Here is a 17,874-nt window from a genome sequence, read left to right as displayed (position 1 = left end):
AGGAGCCGGTTATGCCTCATTCAAGCTAAGGAGGCGGAGAAGGTGTGGTAAACAGGCTCACAGAATGCAGTCACAGGTGTGGTGGGGTCAGGGGTGGGGTGTCTCTGAAGCACCTCAGAAGTGGCTGGTCCCTCGGAGGCCCTTCCTCAGATGGGACTATGTGACTCTTTCATCCATTGAGCTGGAGTGGGGCAATCACTTGGCCTGCGTAGACGTCCCCTAGGCCTGGTTCATGCTGTCCCCTGGCCTGGGGCCAACCCTCGGGTTTCCAAGGTCTTCTTTCTGTGTTCACGGCTGCCTTGAGGCCACCTAGGAACCTTGAGGCTGTTTCTCAGTTCTGGCTCATACCTGAGGGCCTCCCGTTTCTTTAAGTTGCACTTTCATTAACATTTAAAATTTTTATGTTTTTCTCCCCCATTTCTTATTCCACATCTGCTACCACCAAGCCCATTCCCACGTCAGGACCTTTGCACATGCTTTCTTCTGACAAAAATGTTCTTCCCTTAGATCTTTAGTTGGTGGTTCCTTCTCTCCATCCACTCCTTGCTCAAAAGCCACTTCCTCAGAGACCTCCCTAACCACTCTACCTGAGTTAGCGAACCCTTGCCCCACTCCAGTCATTCTCTGTCCTGATATTCTGCTTTATTTTCTGCATAGAACTTACGGATATATGGAATATGTGTTTTATTATTCAGAAATCTGTATCCTCCACTTAGAATGTAATGTCCATGAGGACAAAGCACCGTATCTCCAACAGTGCCCAGTGTCATGAATATTGAATGAAGAAAAAACAGGAAAACTAAACTCAAATTTTAATAATTAGTTGAATAAAGTTGGCTATCTGAAAATTAAAAAAAAATTATTATGTTTAATTTCAAACAACCATGTACAAGTGGAACAAATCATACAATGCACCCAACGCCCCCATCACTCAGCTTCCGCAGTGCCCGGCTCGGATGCCAGCACATCTCACTTCTATCCCTGCTGCCCTCTCCCCTTAGCCGGGGGACCATTTTGAAGCAAATTCCAGACAATTATATAAGATAGTCATGTGATTTCATCTGTAAATATGTAGGAATGTAGTTTTAAATGATAAGGACTTAAAAAAAAATCACATACCATTATCACAGCTAAAAAATTCCTCAATAACTCAACTGTTGTCAAATGTCTAGTCACTGTCGAAATTTCCCAGATTGTCTCATAATTTTTTTTTGTTTGTTTTCCAGTTGGTTTGTTTAAATCAGAATCCAAAGGTGATCCACACATTATTCTGGATTGGTAGGCCTTTTTAAAAAAAATTGAAGTATACTTGATTTACAGTATTATGTTAGTTTTAGGTGTATAGCAAAGTGATTGAGTTATATATATATATATTTTTTTCAGATTCTTTTCCATTATAGGTTATTACAAGATATTGAATATAGTTCCCTGTGCTATACAGTAAATTTTTGTTGCTTGATATGCCTTTTAAATCTCTTTTCCTCCTAACTTTCTTGAGCTAAACTTTGAGCAGAACAACTAAACTGTACCTACTCAGTGTGTAAAACTGGATCCATTTTGACATGTGTGTAGACTTGTGAGATCATCACCACAGTCTGTTTTTTTAACTATAAGCCCCACTTTCCTCATTTTCCTTCTTTCCTTACAATTCAAGTATCAAGGTCATTCATCCTGTGGAATTTCCTGCCTTCTGGCTTTTGCCGGTTGCAGCCCTGTGGTGGTGGTTACCATGGTCCTCTGGTCTCTGTATTTCCTGAACTTGGTAGTTAAGTCTAGCTCTGGGTCTGATTCAGTCTTGATTTTTTGCAGAGGGACAAGCCCGCTTCATAGACAGTTGTGATCTTCTATCAACGAGGGCCTCCCTTTTCTGCCGTGAGCAATTGGCGTATCCCTCGTGGGGAGAGAAGCTCTTTCTGACCTGCCTGAGGAAGCTCCTAATGACAACTGTTCTTGAAGGCCCCAGAGTTTCATGGTTTCTTCACAGAGGAAACTCTAGCAGATGCTGGGCTGTGCTCCCTGCTCCCAGCACTGGCCTGCAGGAGGCCACAGGACGGGGCTGTGGTGAGGTGGGGGGCAGGAGTTTGAGTCCTGGCTCTGTCACTCACTGCCTGCGTGCCCCTGGACAAGTTGCTGCACTTCCTTGAGCCTCAGTTTCCTTGTCTGTACAGTGGGGATAGTGCAGAAGCTGCTTGCCTTGTGCCAGGCTGCTTTAGGAGCTGGGGCTCTGAGGGACTTCACCACTTTGGTCGTCGTCTTCCAGGTGCACTTGAATCTGAGAGATTCCTCTTAAACGTTGAGTCCCTGGGCCAAGCACAGATCCACGTGTGGTTGCCAGCGCAGGTCCTTGGCTTTGCTGCGTTGAGCAAAGAAGCTTGTGCCCGGTCAGCATGGTGGCCACGGTGGGACCAAAATTCACGTTTCAGGTTGAGCCTGCCCCAGAGACACAGTCTGGCACCTGAGGCATCTCTGGTGGAGGTGGCAGCCTGCAATAGGAAACGGTATTTCTGTGGCTGGTAAAACAAACTGTGATCACAGTTCAGCTTAAAAAAGCATAGAAAGAAGACGGGAAGGAAACCGTCTTCATTTTGCTGCGTTTCTCATTCAGGTGGTAGGATTCCGTGTGATTTTTTAGTTTCACTTTTCTGTACTTTCCAAACTATCGTTTCTTCATCTGGAATCATTCCTGAGCCTGCTGAGGACAGGGGGCCCCTGGGGTAGCTGCAGGGAGAGCCCAGCGGGGTGGGAGTGAGCCCTCCGGTCTGAGGCCCCGGGATGGAAGAGGCGTGTGCTGCCTCCCTCGGCTGGGTGTGGGCCTCAGCTTCCATCACAGTGACACCAGATCAGCTGCTGCCACTTTGGCCAGTGACCCCAGAGGTTCTCTCTGCCAGCAGGTCCCCGTGGCAGTTCCGCTGGAGCGTCTTTGGATGCCTCGTGTTCTGCTGAAGTTGTAAATGACACGTCTCTTTGAGTGTTCACCCTAATTTTTTTTTTTCCAGGTGTTAGTACCCTGCAAAGGAAGCCTGTCAGGCAGTGTTCAGTCTGCTTGTCAGTTTGAGTCCTATATTTTGATCCCAGTGGAAGAACACTTTCAGACCTTAAATGGAAAGGTATTCTTTCGTTTCTTGTGGGTCAACCAGGGCCACTCACTCAGTGTTTGGGGGTGGGGGAGGGGAGAGGATCCTGCTTCTCACCCGTTCACGTCTGTGTTACATGATGGCTTTGATACCACAGCAGGCCAGCTGCCTTTGAGGGCGGAGGAGCTGGCGGTGGGGAGCAGGGTCCTGGCTGCAGCCAGGAGGTGAGGCGGGGCCGGGCACCTCTCCCTCAGCCCACGGGTCTTCTGCCGGCGAGTCGGGGAGTGGCTGGGACACCTCCCCAGAGAGGCCCTGTCAGAGCAAGCTGTTTATCCCCAGTGCCCTTGGGATCAGGGATGAATTTCTAATTTAAGAATTTTTTGTTTTGAAATCATCTCAAACCTATAGAAAGTTTCAGTAAGGTACAGAGAACTCTCACATACCTCCTTTCTGCCCAGATTGGTCAACTGTTAGCATTTTGGCCACATCTGTTTTATTTCCTCACCTCTATCCCCATCTAGCCATCTGTCTATTTCTCTATCTGTCTACACACACACATTATTACTTTTTCTGAACATTTTTCAGAGAGAGTAAGAGTTGCAGACACCATGTCCCTTTGCTTCAAAACAACGTGTGTTTCCTATGTAATACAGCATAGTGATCACACAGAAAATTTAGCATTGATAGAATACGCTTCTCCAACATACTGTCCTTTTTAAATCTTTTTTGGTTTTTTTGGCCGCATCCCGGCATGTGGGATCTTAGTCCCTGACCAGGGATCGAACCCACGCCCCCTGCATTGGAAGTGCAGAGTCTTAACCACTAGACCACCAGGGAAGTCCCAGCATACTGTCCTTCAACAAATTCTGCTAGTTGTAATACCCTATTATAGCAAAAAAGATCTATTTTTTTAGATCCAGGATCACGTCTGGGATCATGCAGTGTATTCAGTGGTTAGTCTTTTTAGTTTCCTTCCATTTGGAACGGTTCCTCAGTCTGTGTCTTTCATGACATTGACATTTTTGTCTTGCTTTGTAGACTCTCCCTCAGTGTGGGTTTCTCTGATGTTTCCCATGATTAGATCGCAGTTATGCCTTTTCAGTAGGAACGCCTCGGAAGGGTGTTTTATCTCTCTCAGTGCATCGTGTCAGGAGGCACGTGACGTCAGTCTGTCTCATTGTTGATGTTAACTTTGGGGTAGGCATTCTCTTATTTTTTTTAAGCGGAAGCAGCTAGGTTCCGAGAGGGGGAGGTTCCATCCCTGGTCAGGACTGGCCGAGGTCCCCAGCCTACCCGCAGTCAGGAGTGGGGGCCCACACTGGTGTAGCTGGGGCCGTGGGCACTGGGGGGGGTTGAGGAGGGATGGGTCCAGGGGGGTGGGTGCCAGTACACCAGTCTGGGGTGAGGGGTGGTCTGCAGCCCTGTGGCTCCCAAGCACGCTGCTGTTTTCCTGCCAGGGGTCTGCTCACCACAGCTGCCCGTCAGTTTACTTGTTCTCTTCCCGGTACCCAAATCTACCAAGAGAACAGAGGCACTGGGCTCATCGTGGCTGGTCCTCCCGGGCACCTTGGCCACGGCCAGAGTGATGAGCCATGGAGGGGATGCAGCGTGCATCCTTCGGCGCTGCCGGGTTGCAGCATCGGGTCATTCTGATCTCTTATTCAGAGAGGAGAACCTTCTTACTTTTTCCTTTTGTGGAGGGTACAGTGCTTTTGGGTTGCAACATGTGAAAAGGATCAGGGTACTATGTAGCTGGAGTGACAGGGTGAACAAAGAGGGAAGAAAACATTTTAGTACCCAAAAGCAAGCTGGAAGAGTGTTGGTGCCCCCCGCAAACCCACACTGGAGCAGAGGCAGGCGGGTGGGGTGAAGTGCCGGATGCGGACCAGGCTGAGAGGGGTCGGCAGTCACACGGGCTGCTGGTGCAGTGACGGCTCTCTTGTTCCAGGATGTCTTTATCCAAGGAAACAGGATTAAACTAGGAGCTGGTTTCGCCTGTCTTCTCTCAGTGCCCATTCTCTTTGAAGAAACTTTCTACAATGAAAAAGAAGAAAGTTTCAGCATACTGTGCATAGCTCATCCTTTGGAAAAGAGAGAGAGTTCAGGTATTCTGGGAGAAAACCCCTTTCTCCTGATTCGGAGAAACGTGCTTGTTGAACTTCCTCCTGACGCAGCTGTTGTAAACATCCTATAAAATATTCAAGAGCCCGCTAGAAACCTGCATAACTGTTTACAATAATTCCCCCTAAAACTTAATCAGAAAGTCATCTTGAGCCAAGGTGATGTGGATTAGGCTGCTGTGTGTGGTTGTACATGTTGGATGTTACACACATAGACCTTAGTGGGAATGTCGCCCCCTGGAGTTGTGCAAAGTGGCAGCCCTGGCTTTGTCTCTGGACCTCGGCTTTAGGGCTACCTCTTACAGCATTATTACCCACCCAGCCCCACTGCTGTGCCTCTTTGAGATCTCATTATTTTTACCAGATAATAATTCTTTTTACCAGATAATAATTCTTGGGTACCCCACGAAGTTGAGATAACAATTAATGTGCCAAACGCTCCTATCCGAGGCTCTTATTGTCAGGAATCAGGACTTCCTCACCACAGCCTCACAGGTCATGCCTAGGGTCCCAGATAATTCAGGTTTGGTCCCAGGAGAGGGCTTCAAGAGGACCAGGCTCTCTGGACCCCCAACTGGGCTGCTCTTGGGCGATATCTTGAAATAAGGTCATCCCTCTCCTCCTGTGGAAGATGGAGCCTCAGATCCCAGAGGAGCAGGGCAAAGGGTTGTGGGACTTGCCCTGTTAGGAAACAGTGAAGCCTTCAGCCAGCCCGACCCTCTGTCTTGTTTTCAGAAGAGCCTTCAACACCCTCAGATGCCTTTTCCCTGAAAACCATCGAAGATGTGAGAGAGTTTTTGGGAAGACATGCAGAGAGATTCGACAGGAACATTGCCTCTTTCCAGCGAACGTTCAGAGAGTGTGAAAGGAAGAGCCTCCGTCATCACATAGTCAGTGGCCGTGTCTTGCTTTGCTAGGCGTGCCTTGTCTCAGGCCAGTTCAGAGCACCAGGATCCCTCTTGGTTCACTCTGTAACTTTGCTGCCTCCATCATTGGAAGTTTTGTTTAAATGTTTCTTTTTACCTATAAAAGTAGTACAGACCACTGTAGAAAACTTGAAAATCACAGAGAAGTATAAAAATGAATATCGTTATCATCTATGTTAACCCTAAGGGGGATTTTTTTTCCTACTTTTAACGCATATACCTAAAAAAAGTTGAAAAACAAATCACATACTTGATTTGATAAGCTTGCTTTAGGGTTTAGAGCTTGTCACCCAGGAAATCCATTTTGTGAAATGTTCTCTTTGCCCCAGGGCACGCTACACGTCCTGGGTTTTGTGTCGTGGCCTCGGATCACGAGGGTGACCTCTCTGTCTGCTCTGTGTTGCACAGGACTCCGTGAATGCTCTCTACACCAGATGCCTCCAGCAGCTGCTGAGGGACTCCCACCTGGTAAGCAGCACGACGTTCAAAAGAGAGACTTGCCAGAAAGAGAGACAAATAGCATATATCACTTATGCGTGGAATCTAAAATATGCCACAAGTGAACCTATCTACGATACAGAAACAGACTCACGGACATAGAGAACAGACTGGTGGTTGCTGAGGAGGAGAGGGTTGGAGGAGGGATGGAGTGGAAGTTTGGGGTTAGCAGATGTAAACTATTATATATAGGATGGACAAACCACAAGGTCCTACTGTATAGCACAGGGAACTATATTCAACATCCTGTGATAAACCATAATGGAAAAGAATATAAAAAAAAGAAGGTATATATATGTATAACTGAATCACTGTGCTGTGCAGCAGAAATTAACACAACATTGTGGATCAACTAAATAAACCAAAAAAAAAAAAAAGAGAGAGACTTACAGTTTGCCCACATGCTAGTGCATGCTCTGTAACTGTACTCGTCTTGTCCTCCAGAAAGTGCTCGCCAAGCAGGAGGCCCAGATGAACCTGATGAAGCAGGCTGTAGAGGTAAGGGGCCAGGGCAGCGAGGGGAGAGAAGACGGCAGTGCCGGGGGCTCCTTTGTTGCCCACCCCCCACTCACATGCCTTGAACTGGGTCCCGTTGATTTCACAGATGTATGTCCAGCACGATATTTACGACCTGATCTTTAAATATGTGGGGACCATGGAAGCAAGCGAGGTAGGTTCTCCATCATCATCATCCAGGACGGAAGCCCTGTTCTAAGCCTTTTAAGACATTTGAAGCTTCATTAAAATCTCTTGTTAGGATGCTGCCTTTAACAAAATCACAAGGAGCCTTCAAGATCTTCAGCAGAAGGATATTGGTGTGAAACCTGAGTTCAGGTAAGGGTTTGCGCTGCTGTGGCCGTTGTCCTCAGGGGCTGGGGCACCGTTCGCCATCCCCCCCCCCACCCCCAAAGCAGCAGTGGCGGCACTGATTTGACGTGGTTCAGACCGTGGAGCAGGGTAGTTATTTGTGACCAAAGATAAAGGGGCTGAAGTTGGCAGACGACTGTTTCGGAGCTGGCGTGCTCCTGCACCCGTCTGCCAGCATCCGGTGAGTGGGAGCCAGAAGGGGTGGGGTCGTACACAGCTGGTCTCTGGGCAGGCATGCAGCTCACCCAAGTGGGCCCTGCACGCAGATGTCTCTCCTCACCTGCCAGTCTGAGGGACCCCTGCCTTAGGGGCATCTCCTTTTGGATTAAGTTTCATTTTATTACAGAAATGTCTAGGGACTTCCTTGGCGGTCCAGCAGTTAAGACTTCGTGCTTCCCTGCAGGGGCACGGGTTCGATCCCTGGCTGGGGAACTAAGATCCCGCATGCCGCGCAGCTCAGCCAAAGAGTAAAAAAAAAAAAAATCTAAACTGTTTATGTCTAAACTCCCCCCCGCCCATTGGTCTATTTCACTCTGGGGCTAAGGATTGCTGATTTTTTTTTTCTAATTTTCTGGTGCAGCTACATCACCTGGCAGCTTGATAGGCACCTTGAAAGCTGCTGGGTTTTGCCAGTGACCCGAGTCAGATTACTTCTGAGTTTCTATTTTTGTTTGTCTTTACTTACGGTTTGCTGTAAGAAATGTGAATCTGAGGTATGGGATTAGATCCAAGAAGGAGGGCCCTCACACCGTGGTCTTATGTGGTCACTTTCCAAACTATTTTGCAGCTTCAACATACCTCGTGCCAAGAGGGAGCTGGCTCAGCTGAACAGGTGCACGTCCCCGCAGCAGAAGCTGGCTTGTTTGCGGAAGGTGGTGCAGCTGATCACCCAGTCTCCCAGCCAGAGAGGTGTGTGCTCGGGGAAGGGGCTGGCAGTGGGGTGGCTGCATACGTCCAGATGCAAACATCTGTTGAGAAGCAGTGCCGTCTTAAAGGGTCACAGAGATGGGTTGTTGTGCAGCAGAGCATTTCCATGTGAGTGCCCTGGAGTCTGATCTGAGGAGTGGGTGCCTAGTAATGGGGGTCGGGGGGGGGATAGGTGGGGCATCTTTAGGGTGAGAAAATGCTGGCGGAGAAGCAGCGGCCTCAAAAACGAGCCAAACTGGTGATGGAAACATGGGGGTTCAACTGTTAAGTTGTTCTCTCTAATTTTGTAAACATTCAGAATTTTCCATTATAAAAAGTAAAAACAAAATAAGAAAAAAGTAATGAGAAGGCAGATCTGTGTGGGCAGATAGGGGGTGATCTTCGAAGCGTTATTATCAATGAATGAAATGAACAGGAGTGTGTACGGTACCCTTCCAGCAGCATTGCGGAAAGGGGGGCGACTCTGTATCCATATATACAATGGGGAGATCATAGACTGTCTGTGGACAGGTACGGGGGAAGCAACAGCAGTGGCCTCTGGGAAAGAAGTCTGGGTGGCAGGGATGGGAGAGATGTGCACGGTTTGCTCTTTGTACTGTTTGAAATTTTAAATGTGTGAATGGATTACTTAAAATTTTAATGAAAAAAATAGAGTCAAGCTGCAAATCGGCATTAGACTCTGAGGTGTATAAAACAGAAATGATCCCAGGAGGAAAGAGGCTTTTGGCAGTGGCTCTGGCACACCTTCAAGTTGTATCCACCATTGCCGACTTCCTCGGGCTCTTTATCTGTCCCGGGAGGTAGCAAGGGGTGGTCTGCTTGCAGTTTGCTTCTTCTGCACATGTTCTGAGGATGCTAAGCATTCATTTTCCCCTGGAGTCTGACATCTATTCAGGACACTAGAAAGGAAATTGTGCGATTGAATTTCTCCCTGATGTGTCATCTTCCTGGATTGTGGTTTTGTGGGTTGGATGGTGGTGGGGAGTTGATAACACTTGTCGGTCCATTTGAGTCCCAGGATGGCTTTGAACATGTGTTTCTCCCTTGCAGTTAACTTGGAGACCATGTGTGCTGATGATCTGCTATCAGTCCTGTTGTATTTGCTTGTGAAAACAGAGATCCCTAATTGGTAATATTTTTTGTTAAAATGCTTTTTCAAAATGGCAGCACTGTACTGGGGTGGTTTTAGTGTCACTCTAGGAAACTGAGTGCCCCTTATGAGCCAGGTACTGCCCTGCCTTCGTCCTGCAAAGGGTGGCTGTCCTTCCATGTACAGGTGGGGAAACTGAGGCCCAGCGAGCTTACGTTTCTCATTCTGGAGCATGTGGCTGGTCAGTGGCTGAGTGGGAAGCAGACTCCAATTCTGTCTGGCGCCAAAGCCCGTCCTTTTCCCACAGAGATGCAAGTTCCCTTTATAATAACCAGCTTTCTAAAAGCTAGCCCATTCCAGGAAAGTCGCAAGTAGCTTTACTTATTTTCCTAATTGTGCTCCCTCTAAATAAAGATCCAGGGAGAAGCAGCCCTAGCTCCCTGGAGCTAACCGACTTGACGATGGAGCCAATAGCACTGTTTCTGCCAAAGTGTTAATTGGGTATACAACAATAAAACTTTTTTCTTCCTTTTATTAGGATGGCAAATTTGAGTTATATCAAAAACTTCAGATTTAGCAGCTCAGCAAAAGATGAACTGGGATACTGCCTGACCTCAGTTGAGGCTGCAATTGAGTATATTCGGCAGGGAAGCCTCTCCGTTAAGCCACCGGTGAGACCTCCCTCCTTCTCTGCCCTTTCTTTGTGGGTGTCACGGCGTGTGTGTGATGGGGTTCTCAGGGTGGTGTGGGGGAGGGACAGTCAGAGATGCTCTCCCGAGAGAATGGGGCCTCAGCCCAGTGAGTGAACACTAGCACCCGGTAGGTTGTGAAAGTTTGTGCGTTATCTTGGCTTTCACATTGTTGATCTGCTTCATTAATCCTTGTCATCCTCAAAAGCACACGGGCAGAAGGGGAAGCTAGAAGCGGTGAATTGGGGTATCCTGATCACGATGGGCAAGAGATGAGATTACTGACGTCTGCAGTTTTCAGGACTCAGTGGCCCTATTATTATTTTCTTGGTTGGTTGGTGAGCTTTGGCTAGTGGAGGTGATTATGTTCCCATGAGAACTGTGAGACTCTTGAACCAAGATTGCACTGCTGGCTTATTTCACTGCATACCAACCAGCAAAACGTGACAGTACTCACAGAAATTGCAAAGTTGAAATCAATCGAATGAAGAGATTTCTGTATTAAAAACCAAGACTCCTGGGACTTCCCTGGTGGCCCAGTGGTTAAGAATCTGCCTGCCAGCGCAGGGGACACGGGTTCAAGCCCTGGTCCAGGAAGATCCCACATGCTGCGGAGCAACTAAGCCCGTGCGCCACAACTACTGAGCCTGCGCTCTAGAGCCTGCGAGCCACAACTCCTGAGCCCACATGCTGCAACTACTGCAGCCCACGCACATAGAGCCCGTGCTCCGCAACAAGAGAAGCCACTGCCCCGCAACGAAGAGTAGCCCCCGCTCGCCACAATTAGAGAAAGCCCGCATGCAGCAACGAAGACCCAACGCAGCCAAAAAAAAAAAAAAAACAACAAAAAAACACCAAGAGTCCTGAGGATGGAACACTCACTTGATCTTAATTTTCCCCTGATGTTAGAAGCTCCCAAAGTAATAAGTTGAAACATGTGGAAAACATAGGCCTGTTCAGACAGGAGCACTCGGGTACAAGCAGTTCCCTGAGTTCATTCATTGTTAACATGTTTATATATTTTCTAGTCTTTTTCCTTGCCATGTATACTTTACATAATTGAAATTGTATTGTAGATAGCCTTGTATACTTTTTCCCTAAAATGAATAGTTCTATTTTCTTCTGATTAGAAAACTATTTGCTTATAAATAATATGTGAAATATAAAAAGTAGCAGCGAAGACAACAAAAGCCTCCCATAAACACACTAGTTGGGGATGACTTATTAACATTTTGGTATATGTCTTTTTTCTGTACTTATACAATTATATTTTTAACCAGAATTTGAGCTTATGCTGCACTTGCTGGCACGTAGCCCAACAGTATCATGGTGCTTGCTGAAGAATTAAGTTCTGCTCTGATTTGATTGCCCACACACATACGCAGGTGAAATTAGAGGCTGTGCATCTCATCTCAGATGTGGCTGGCTGTGACTCTCGTGAAAAGTTGTTTCTAATTTAGGGGGAAATCATTAACATTCTAGAATGCACATGTGTGTGTTCACGGACGCCTCTGCATACACACAGGTCTGCAGAGTCAGAAATGCCACTCGGGGCTTCCCTGGTGGTGCAGTGGTTAAGAATCCACCTGCCAAGGCAGGGGACACGGGTTCGAGCCCTGGTCCGGGAAGATCCCACATGCCACGGAGCAACTAAGCCCGTGTGCCACAACTACTGAGCCTGCGCTCTAGAGCCCACGAGCCACAACTACTGAGCCTTGTGTGCATGCCGCAGCTACTGAAGCCGGCACGCCTAGAGCCCGTGCTCCGCAACAAGAGAAGCCACAGCAATGAGAAGCCTGTGCACCGCAACGAAGAGTGGCCCCCGCAACTAGAGAAAGCCCGCGCCTAACAACAAAGAGCCAGTGCAGCCAAAAATAAAATAATAAATAGATAAATAAATTTATAAAAAAAAAAAAAAAAAGAAATGCTGCTCACTTCCAGAGTTGGGCAGCAAGATTTCTTAGTTTGAATTGTCTTCTGTGAGGTTCTAGGAACACGTGTTGTTCCCGTGGTGCCTGCGGAGGTTTTCTATCATGGCCCTGCCCTTCTGGTTCTTTCCTTCTGATGGGTCTCCCCTCCTGGACCCACTACCCTGCAGAGGACTTGCCTGATGCTCCTTGCTGGGGCCAGGGGTGCCCCTTGTCACCTGGAGGGAGGTGCCCACCTCTTGAAGGTGCTCCCGTCCCCCCTTGCTGCACCCATCCTGTACCACAACCATCCTGCTTTCTTACTTTCCGTGGCATGTAGGCAGGAAGTCCAATGCTTGAAGGCCTTTGGCCAGAGAGTAGAGAGGTAGTTGACCAAACTCTAACAGGCAGCTTCTCACACACACTTTTCCTTCAGAAAATATTCCAAGTGGGCTTGTGGGAGTGTTTGAGGGGCGGCCCCTCTTGTGCTGGTGTTGGTTTGCGTGCAGCCCTTGGGCAAATCTGTTTGTCTCTCTGAGCCTCTGTCCCTCCTGTCTACACTGGGGATCGTGTTGTGTATTTCACCCCTGCCAGGTGGTTGCGAAGATCAAATGGCATATTTGAAAGTGCCTTTTCGAAGTGTGAAGTGATACTGATGCCCTTCCTTGATCTTGCAACACCTGCATCTGGATGTCTCTGTTTCCTGGCTCTCTGGTGCATCCTGCGTGGATAGCCCCAAGGATGGCCATGAGCTTGGGTGGGCAAGGGGGGGACACAGCCCAGTGCGCCCCTCTTGTCTGGGCTGTCAGACCCTGGTCCTGCCCTCCCGGATTGGAGGGTGGTTGGTCCCCCTGGACTTGCGACAAGGTTGCATCATCCTCTCGGCTGGCCATGGAGCCCGAGCCTTGGGTCTTGAGTGGGTCAGGCCTGAGAGATGTCCTTTTACCTTTATGGACAGAGCAGGTGTTGTGGTGGCTTCCTTGTCTTTTGTGATGCCAGCGTTGGGATTCCGTCTGTGGCATTGCCTGTGCCTTAGTGCAGTTCCATCTAGGAAAGTGCGAGGCCACGGCTGCTTGTTGGTATTGATAGAATTTCCCGGGGAAAGAGCCCAAGTGTATCTCCACACAGCAGGTGAGGTTTCTGAAAAGCATTAAGGACTAAGTGTTAGGAAATCAAATTATGTTTTACTATTGACTCTTTATATACTATAATGTAGTTTCCCAGAAATTTTCTCCCCAAGACATAATCATACTTGAGATGACCGTAAACATTCTTTAAGCATGTTCATTAATGAAGACTTGAGCTTTTTTGAAAATAACCATTACTGGGATGACTCTAGATTTACCTTTGTGGACAGAAAAAAATGGAGGAGAACCTTGAAAGGCTCTCCACCCTTCTCTGCTCCAGCTTTGCAGGTCTTTTTCACAATACTGGGCTTCCAATAAATAGTATTTACCCTTTTCCCAAATTGGTCTTAGCTGATATGCTATCTCTTCTGGTTGCTCATCCTTCCCTGACCAGTCAGTCCTGGAAGACCTGCCTCTTTTCATCAGTGCCCTTCAAACAGTCACCTAAGTGGGGGAAAGAGCCCCAAATTTACCTGAACAATAAGGTCGTTAATGTTTCTCTGATTTACAGCTCAGCTGTAAATCCCTGAATAAAACAGGTTGATCGAGCCTTACACAGCATATACCGACTGGGAGCAAAGGTGGCTCTACGTCTGAGGGTTGGTGTTTGTTTGCCAAGACGCCCCCGTGAGGGCGGCTGGCGTGAGGGGCCCTGCTTGGCAGTGGGCCGCAGAAGTGCTGACAGCTCTCTCTTTAACTGGACCTCTTCATCAGAACCTAGGGGGCCACAGAGAGAAATGTTCCCATAATTTTCTCAGGGTTTGGTGAGTTCTTCTGGCAGCAGCTGGCTGGAAACAATTCCATCTGTCTCCCACCAAGATTCTTTTCAAGGAAGTTAATTTGTTACCAATTTAGTCACAGGTGCTCAAGTGAGCATTGAAGTATCTCACTAGAAATGATTTCCTAGAGAAAGGATACATTTTTAGATTTCTATATCTAGGTAAAAATTACCTGCACTATGAAGACCTGAGTTTATTCATTGGGGTGGACCCCATATTTTATTGGACTTCGGGCCAGTGGCCGTGTTGTCTGATGTCTTAGTAAGTATGTTCAAAAAGCAGGACCCTTCTCTCTCTTGCTGGTTCACACTGGGAAGGGTAGACCAGCCTGTCACATGGTTCCTCTGGGGGCCCAGGTAACATGCAGCGAACAGGGGCTCTGCAGGCATTAGGACAGATGTTCTGAGAGGAGGGGGAGGCCGGGACAATCCAGGTTTCCACGTGGGGGATGGTGCTGTGTGCATGCCACTTTTCACGCTTAGAGATGCCACATTCCACACTTAGAGATGCCACATTCCACACTTAGAGATGCCACATTCCACACACACACACACACACACACACACACACACACACACACACACACACACACACACACACACACACACACACACACACGGAGCCAGCATGCTGCCCCCTCCCAGATTCCTGCCGGGAAGCTGTCATCAGAGCCCCACTTCCTGGAGAGGCAGACGGGGAGCCCCTCTCCCAGCCTGATGAGGGTCTGTTGTGCAGCTCCCTGGGGCGGGGAGAGGCACTGCCGGTCCTGTTTTGTGGGAAACAGCAGGGATCGTTCCTGGGTCCTCTGTTTTCAAGGATCTGCACTGACAGCTCATGACGTGTGATAAAACGGATTGTCGGCTTTTCCTGCAGGAGTCCGAGGGATTTGGAGACAGACTGTTCCTTAAGCAGAGAATGAGCTTGCTGTCTCAGATGACCTCGACTCCCATTGACTGCTTGTTTCAGGTAAGACACGCAGAGGTCCTGCGGGCACAGATGTGTGAGGGGCCCTCCATCCTCCCACACCTCTGTAGAATCCATCAGGGTGGTCCGCGTAGTTCAATGCAGGAGTTCGTTTTGTGCTCAAGGGAGGGATAGGGACTCTGGATCAGCTCGGCTGCCCGTCTCCCCCGACGTGAGCTGCGCTGTAGCCCCTCTGGGCAGCATAGCGAGGGCACCGGGCCCTGCGTGTGGAACCCTCTGCCCGGCTGTCCTCCTCTCCCCCTTTGGCGAAACATGGCCGGTCCTTCACAGTCAGCTCAGTGGCACCTCACTGGCAGCTCTGCCAGAACTGGTGCCTCTTCTCGGCTCCGGGAGCCCCAGTTGCAGATGTTTGTGTGAGTGTGCTGGGCTGGGAGCAAGGCACGTGGTGGTGGTTTGATCCTCAGGCACAGGCAGGCGGCTCCTTCCTCAGATCTGATCTGCCGCTGGGAGGCTGGCGAGGTTCCCTACGAGGCAGTCGTCAGAGGGCCACCCGGGGCCAGAGTGGGTTCCATGGAGGACCCAGAGCTATGCACCCCTCAGAACATCTCACTCCCTGTGGGGAATACATCCAGGCATCACAGGGGTGAGCCCTGCAGGTTTGCTTGTTGATGGGGTCTTGTGATAATTACAGCTGTTCTGCAAACCAAGGCTCTATTAGATTACAAGACGATTTGACCCTCTAATGAGGGGTCAAAATCTACACCAAGGCTCAGGATGTATTGCCCCCCTACTCCTGTTGCTCTGGAAATTTTGTCATATTGTTGTTTTTTTTAGTTTTGGAAAAACCCTAACATTTATAAAAATAAAAGAAAGTAGTACAATGAAGGAACCCCCGCGTAGCCATCTCCCAATCCTGTTTCATTTCTATCCCCCCGCCCCACTTTTCCCCATCTACCCAAATTATTTTTAAACAAGGCCCAGAGAGCAAATTGTTTCATCCATCCATACGTAGATGTGTGTTTCTGTAAGGACGCTCAGAAAATTCACACCTTAGTTCCTTCATATCAATAGTGCTTTTGATGTCACTTTTTAGCACATCGCATCAGGTAACCAGAAAGAAGTGGAAAGACTTCTGAGCCAGGAAGACCGAGATAAAGATGCCGTCCAAAAGATGTGTCACCCTCTGTGCTTCTGTGATGACTGTGAGAAACTCGTCTCTGGGTACGAGGGTCCTATGTGGGCTCAGCTCCAGGAAAGGGGAGACTCGGGGCCTGGGCGGAACTTTCCCACTTGTTTGCTGTGAGATTTGGAATAAGGAACTTATCCTCGCTGCACTCTGCTTCCTCTGCTGTGAAGTGGAGAGAGTAACGTCTGCCCCTTTGGAGAATCAGGTGGAATAAAGATTGTAAACATACCTGGCACCCTGCTCGGCTGCTTTACCAGGGGAGGTGGGCAGAGGGCGTGCCCCAGGCTCGGAAAGTGGGTTTTAGGATGGGAGGACTGTCAGCTCCCGCCTGTAACCTTTTTGGTTTCCCCTTATCCTTATTGGGCTCTTTTGCTGGTTGTCAAGGCCTGGAGGGGTGGGCGGGGAGAGAGGCCCTGCGGAAGTCGGGGCTTCTGCTCTCTGGGACACGGTAGAGGAGACCCAGCTTGGATCATACCCGGAGATCTGTCTTCTTGTCCCAGGACCCTGGTGTATTTCTCTGTATCCTCTTTCTCTTTTAGGAGGCTGAATGACCCCTCCATTGTTACTCCATTTTCCAGAGACGACAGGGGTCATACACCGCTCCATGTGGCTGCCCTCTGCGGTACGTGGGCAAAGGGATGGGGCCGAGGGCGGCCCTGCAGAGAGAGGGTGGCTGCTGGGTCTCACCGTGTGGATGCCTGGTGCTGCCCCTGGGCTGGTGGTCCAGCCAGGGAAGGCTTGAATCTGCACTATGAGAATGGCCTCAGAATTGGGGTTCTTATACTCCTCCTTTAAAAAAAATAACTTTAGTGTCTTTAATTTATTTTTTTATTCTTTTTTTTTTAAACATTCTTTTCCAGTATGGTTCATCATAGGGTATTGAATATAGTTCTCTGTGCTATACTGTCTTTTAAAGTGCACATGCAAAAAAAAAATGTGCGCATTCAAGGTAGAAAACACAAACACAAACATCTGTAGTATCACCCGCCATCCTTCTGTCTCCCAGAGATCATTTTGATTCATGACTGTCTGAAATGTCAGCATGCTTGTGAGTGTGTGTGTATAAAACAGATGATGCTGTGGGGATCATACTTTTCTGTACGGTGCTTTTTTCACTCGGCGACACGTTGAGAACATTTCTCCATGTCAGTATTTTTTTACTGGTTGCACGATATTCCATCCTGTGGATTGATGCACCATGGACTCTTCTGCGGACGTCTAAGGCTCTTTTCTCCTGCCTTCTGTGGCTGGGGGCTGGACTGGAGCCGAGTCCCCTCCAGGGGCCACCCCAGAGTGTTTGGAATCTGCAGAGTCTGACTTCACGTTAGCACTGGTTCCCCCCAAGCAGAAAAATGCCTCCCGGCGTGTCTTGTGCCGGGGGATGAGAGGGTGAAATAGTGCCGTGGCTTCGCTTGCAGGGTTTGGAAAGCCTGCTCTCTTCCCTTCTGTTCTGTAGGGCAGGCGTCCCTCATCGACTTTCTGGTTTCCAAGGGCGCGGTGGTGAACGCTACAGACTACCATGGCTCCACGCCGCTCCATCTCGCGTGTCAGAAGGGCTGTCAGAGCGTGACGGTGAGCAGCTGGGCTCGGACGGGCTGGGCTCTGCGCGCGGCTTGGCAGGGCTGGCCCCTCCTGTGTTCCACGCTGGCTTGGTCGGGCCGCAGGGAGGGCTGGGGTCTTAGGCACCTCGCCGAGGGTCTGCTGGGCAAAAGCTGTTAGGTGTAGATTTGAAATGTCACGGTAATATGGGGGAAGAAGGG

The 17,874-nt window shown here is 48.9% G+C and overlaps 1 protein-coding gene across 21 annotated transcripts in view; it reads left to right on the top strand.

Annotated features, from left to right (window-relative positions):
* The window catches only part of ANKRD27 (ankyrin repeat domain 27), a 51,895-nt gene that overhangs the window by 11,321 nt on the left and 22,700 nt on the right, over nucleotides 1–17,874 (top strand). For 19 of the 21 annotated variants that reach the window (XM_082366458.1, XM_082366457.1, XM_082366460.1 and 16 more), the window contains 14 exons: nucleotides 2,997–3,107; nucleotides 5,023–5,179; nucleotides 5,930–6,084; nucleotides 6,529–6,588; nucleotides 7,063–7,116; nucleotides 7,223–7,288; nucleotides 7,376–7,452; nucleotides 8,273–8,394; nucleotides 9,463–9,541; nucleotides 10,041–10,173; nucleotides 14,878–14,970; nucleotides 16,022–16,149; nucleotides 16,654–16,736; nucleotides 17,571–17,686. In XM_082366458.1, coding sequence (XP_082222584.1) covers nucleotides 2,997–3,107; nucleotides 5,023–5,179; nucleotides 5,930–6,084; nucleotides 6,529–6,588; nucleotides 7,063–7,116; nucleotides 7,223–7,288; nucleotides 7,376–7,452; nucleotides 8,273–8,394; nucleotides 9,463–9,541; nucleotides 10,041–10,173; nucleotides 14,878–14,970; nucleotides 16,022–16,149; nucleotides 16,654–16,736; nucleotides 17,571–17,686 — 1,434 coding nt within the window. Of the gene's footprint in view, nucleotides 1–2,996; nucleotides 3,108–5,022; nucleotides 5,180–5,929; nucleotides 6,085–6,528; nucleotides 6,589–7,062; nucleotides 7,117–7,222; nucleotides 7,289–7,375; nucleotides 7,453–8,272; nucleotides 8,395–9,462; nucleotides 9,542–10,040; nucleotides 10,174–10,399; nucleotides 11,479–14,877; nucleotides 14,971–16,021; nucleotides 16,150–16,653; nucleotides 16,737–17,570; nucleotides 17,687–17,874 lie in introns of those variants that run through there. The other 2 variants (XM_082366464.1, XM_082366465.1) reach the window with 2 other exon arrangements.

This window comes from Balaenoptera borealis (assembly GCF_965194805.1).
Source record: "Balaenoptera borealis genome assembly, chromosome: 19".
Classification (NCBI taxonomy): Eukaryota; Metazoa; Chordata; class Mammalia; order Artiodactyla; family Balaenopteridae; genus Balaenoptera; species Balaenoptera borealis.
Note: the sequence above shows the minus strand (reverse complement) of the source record. Positions and strands in the feature narration are given on the sequence as shown.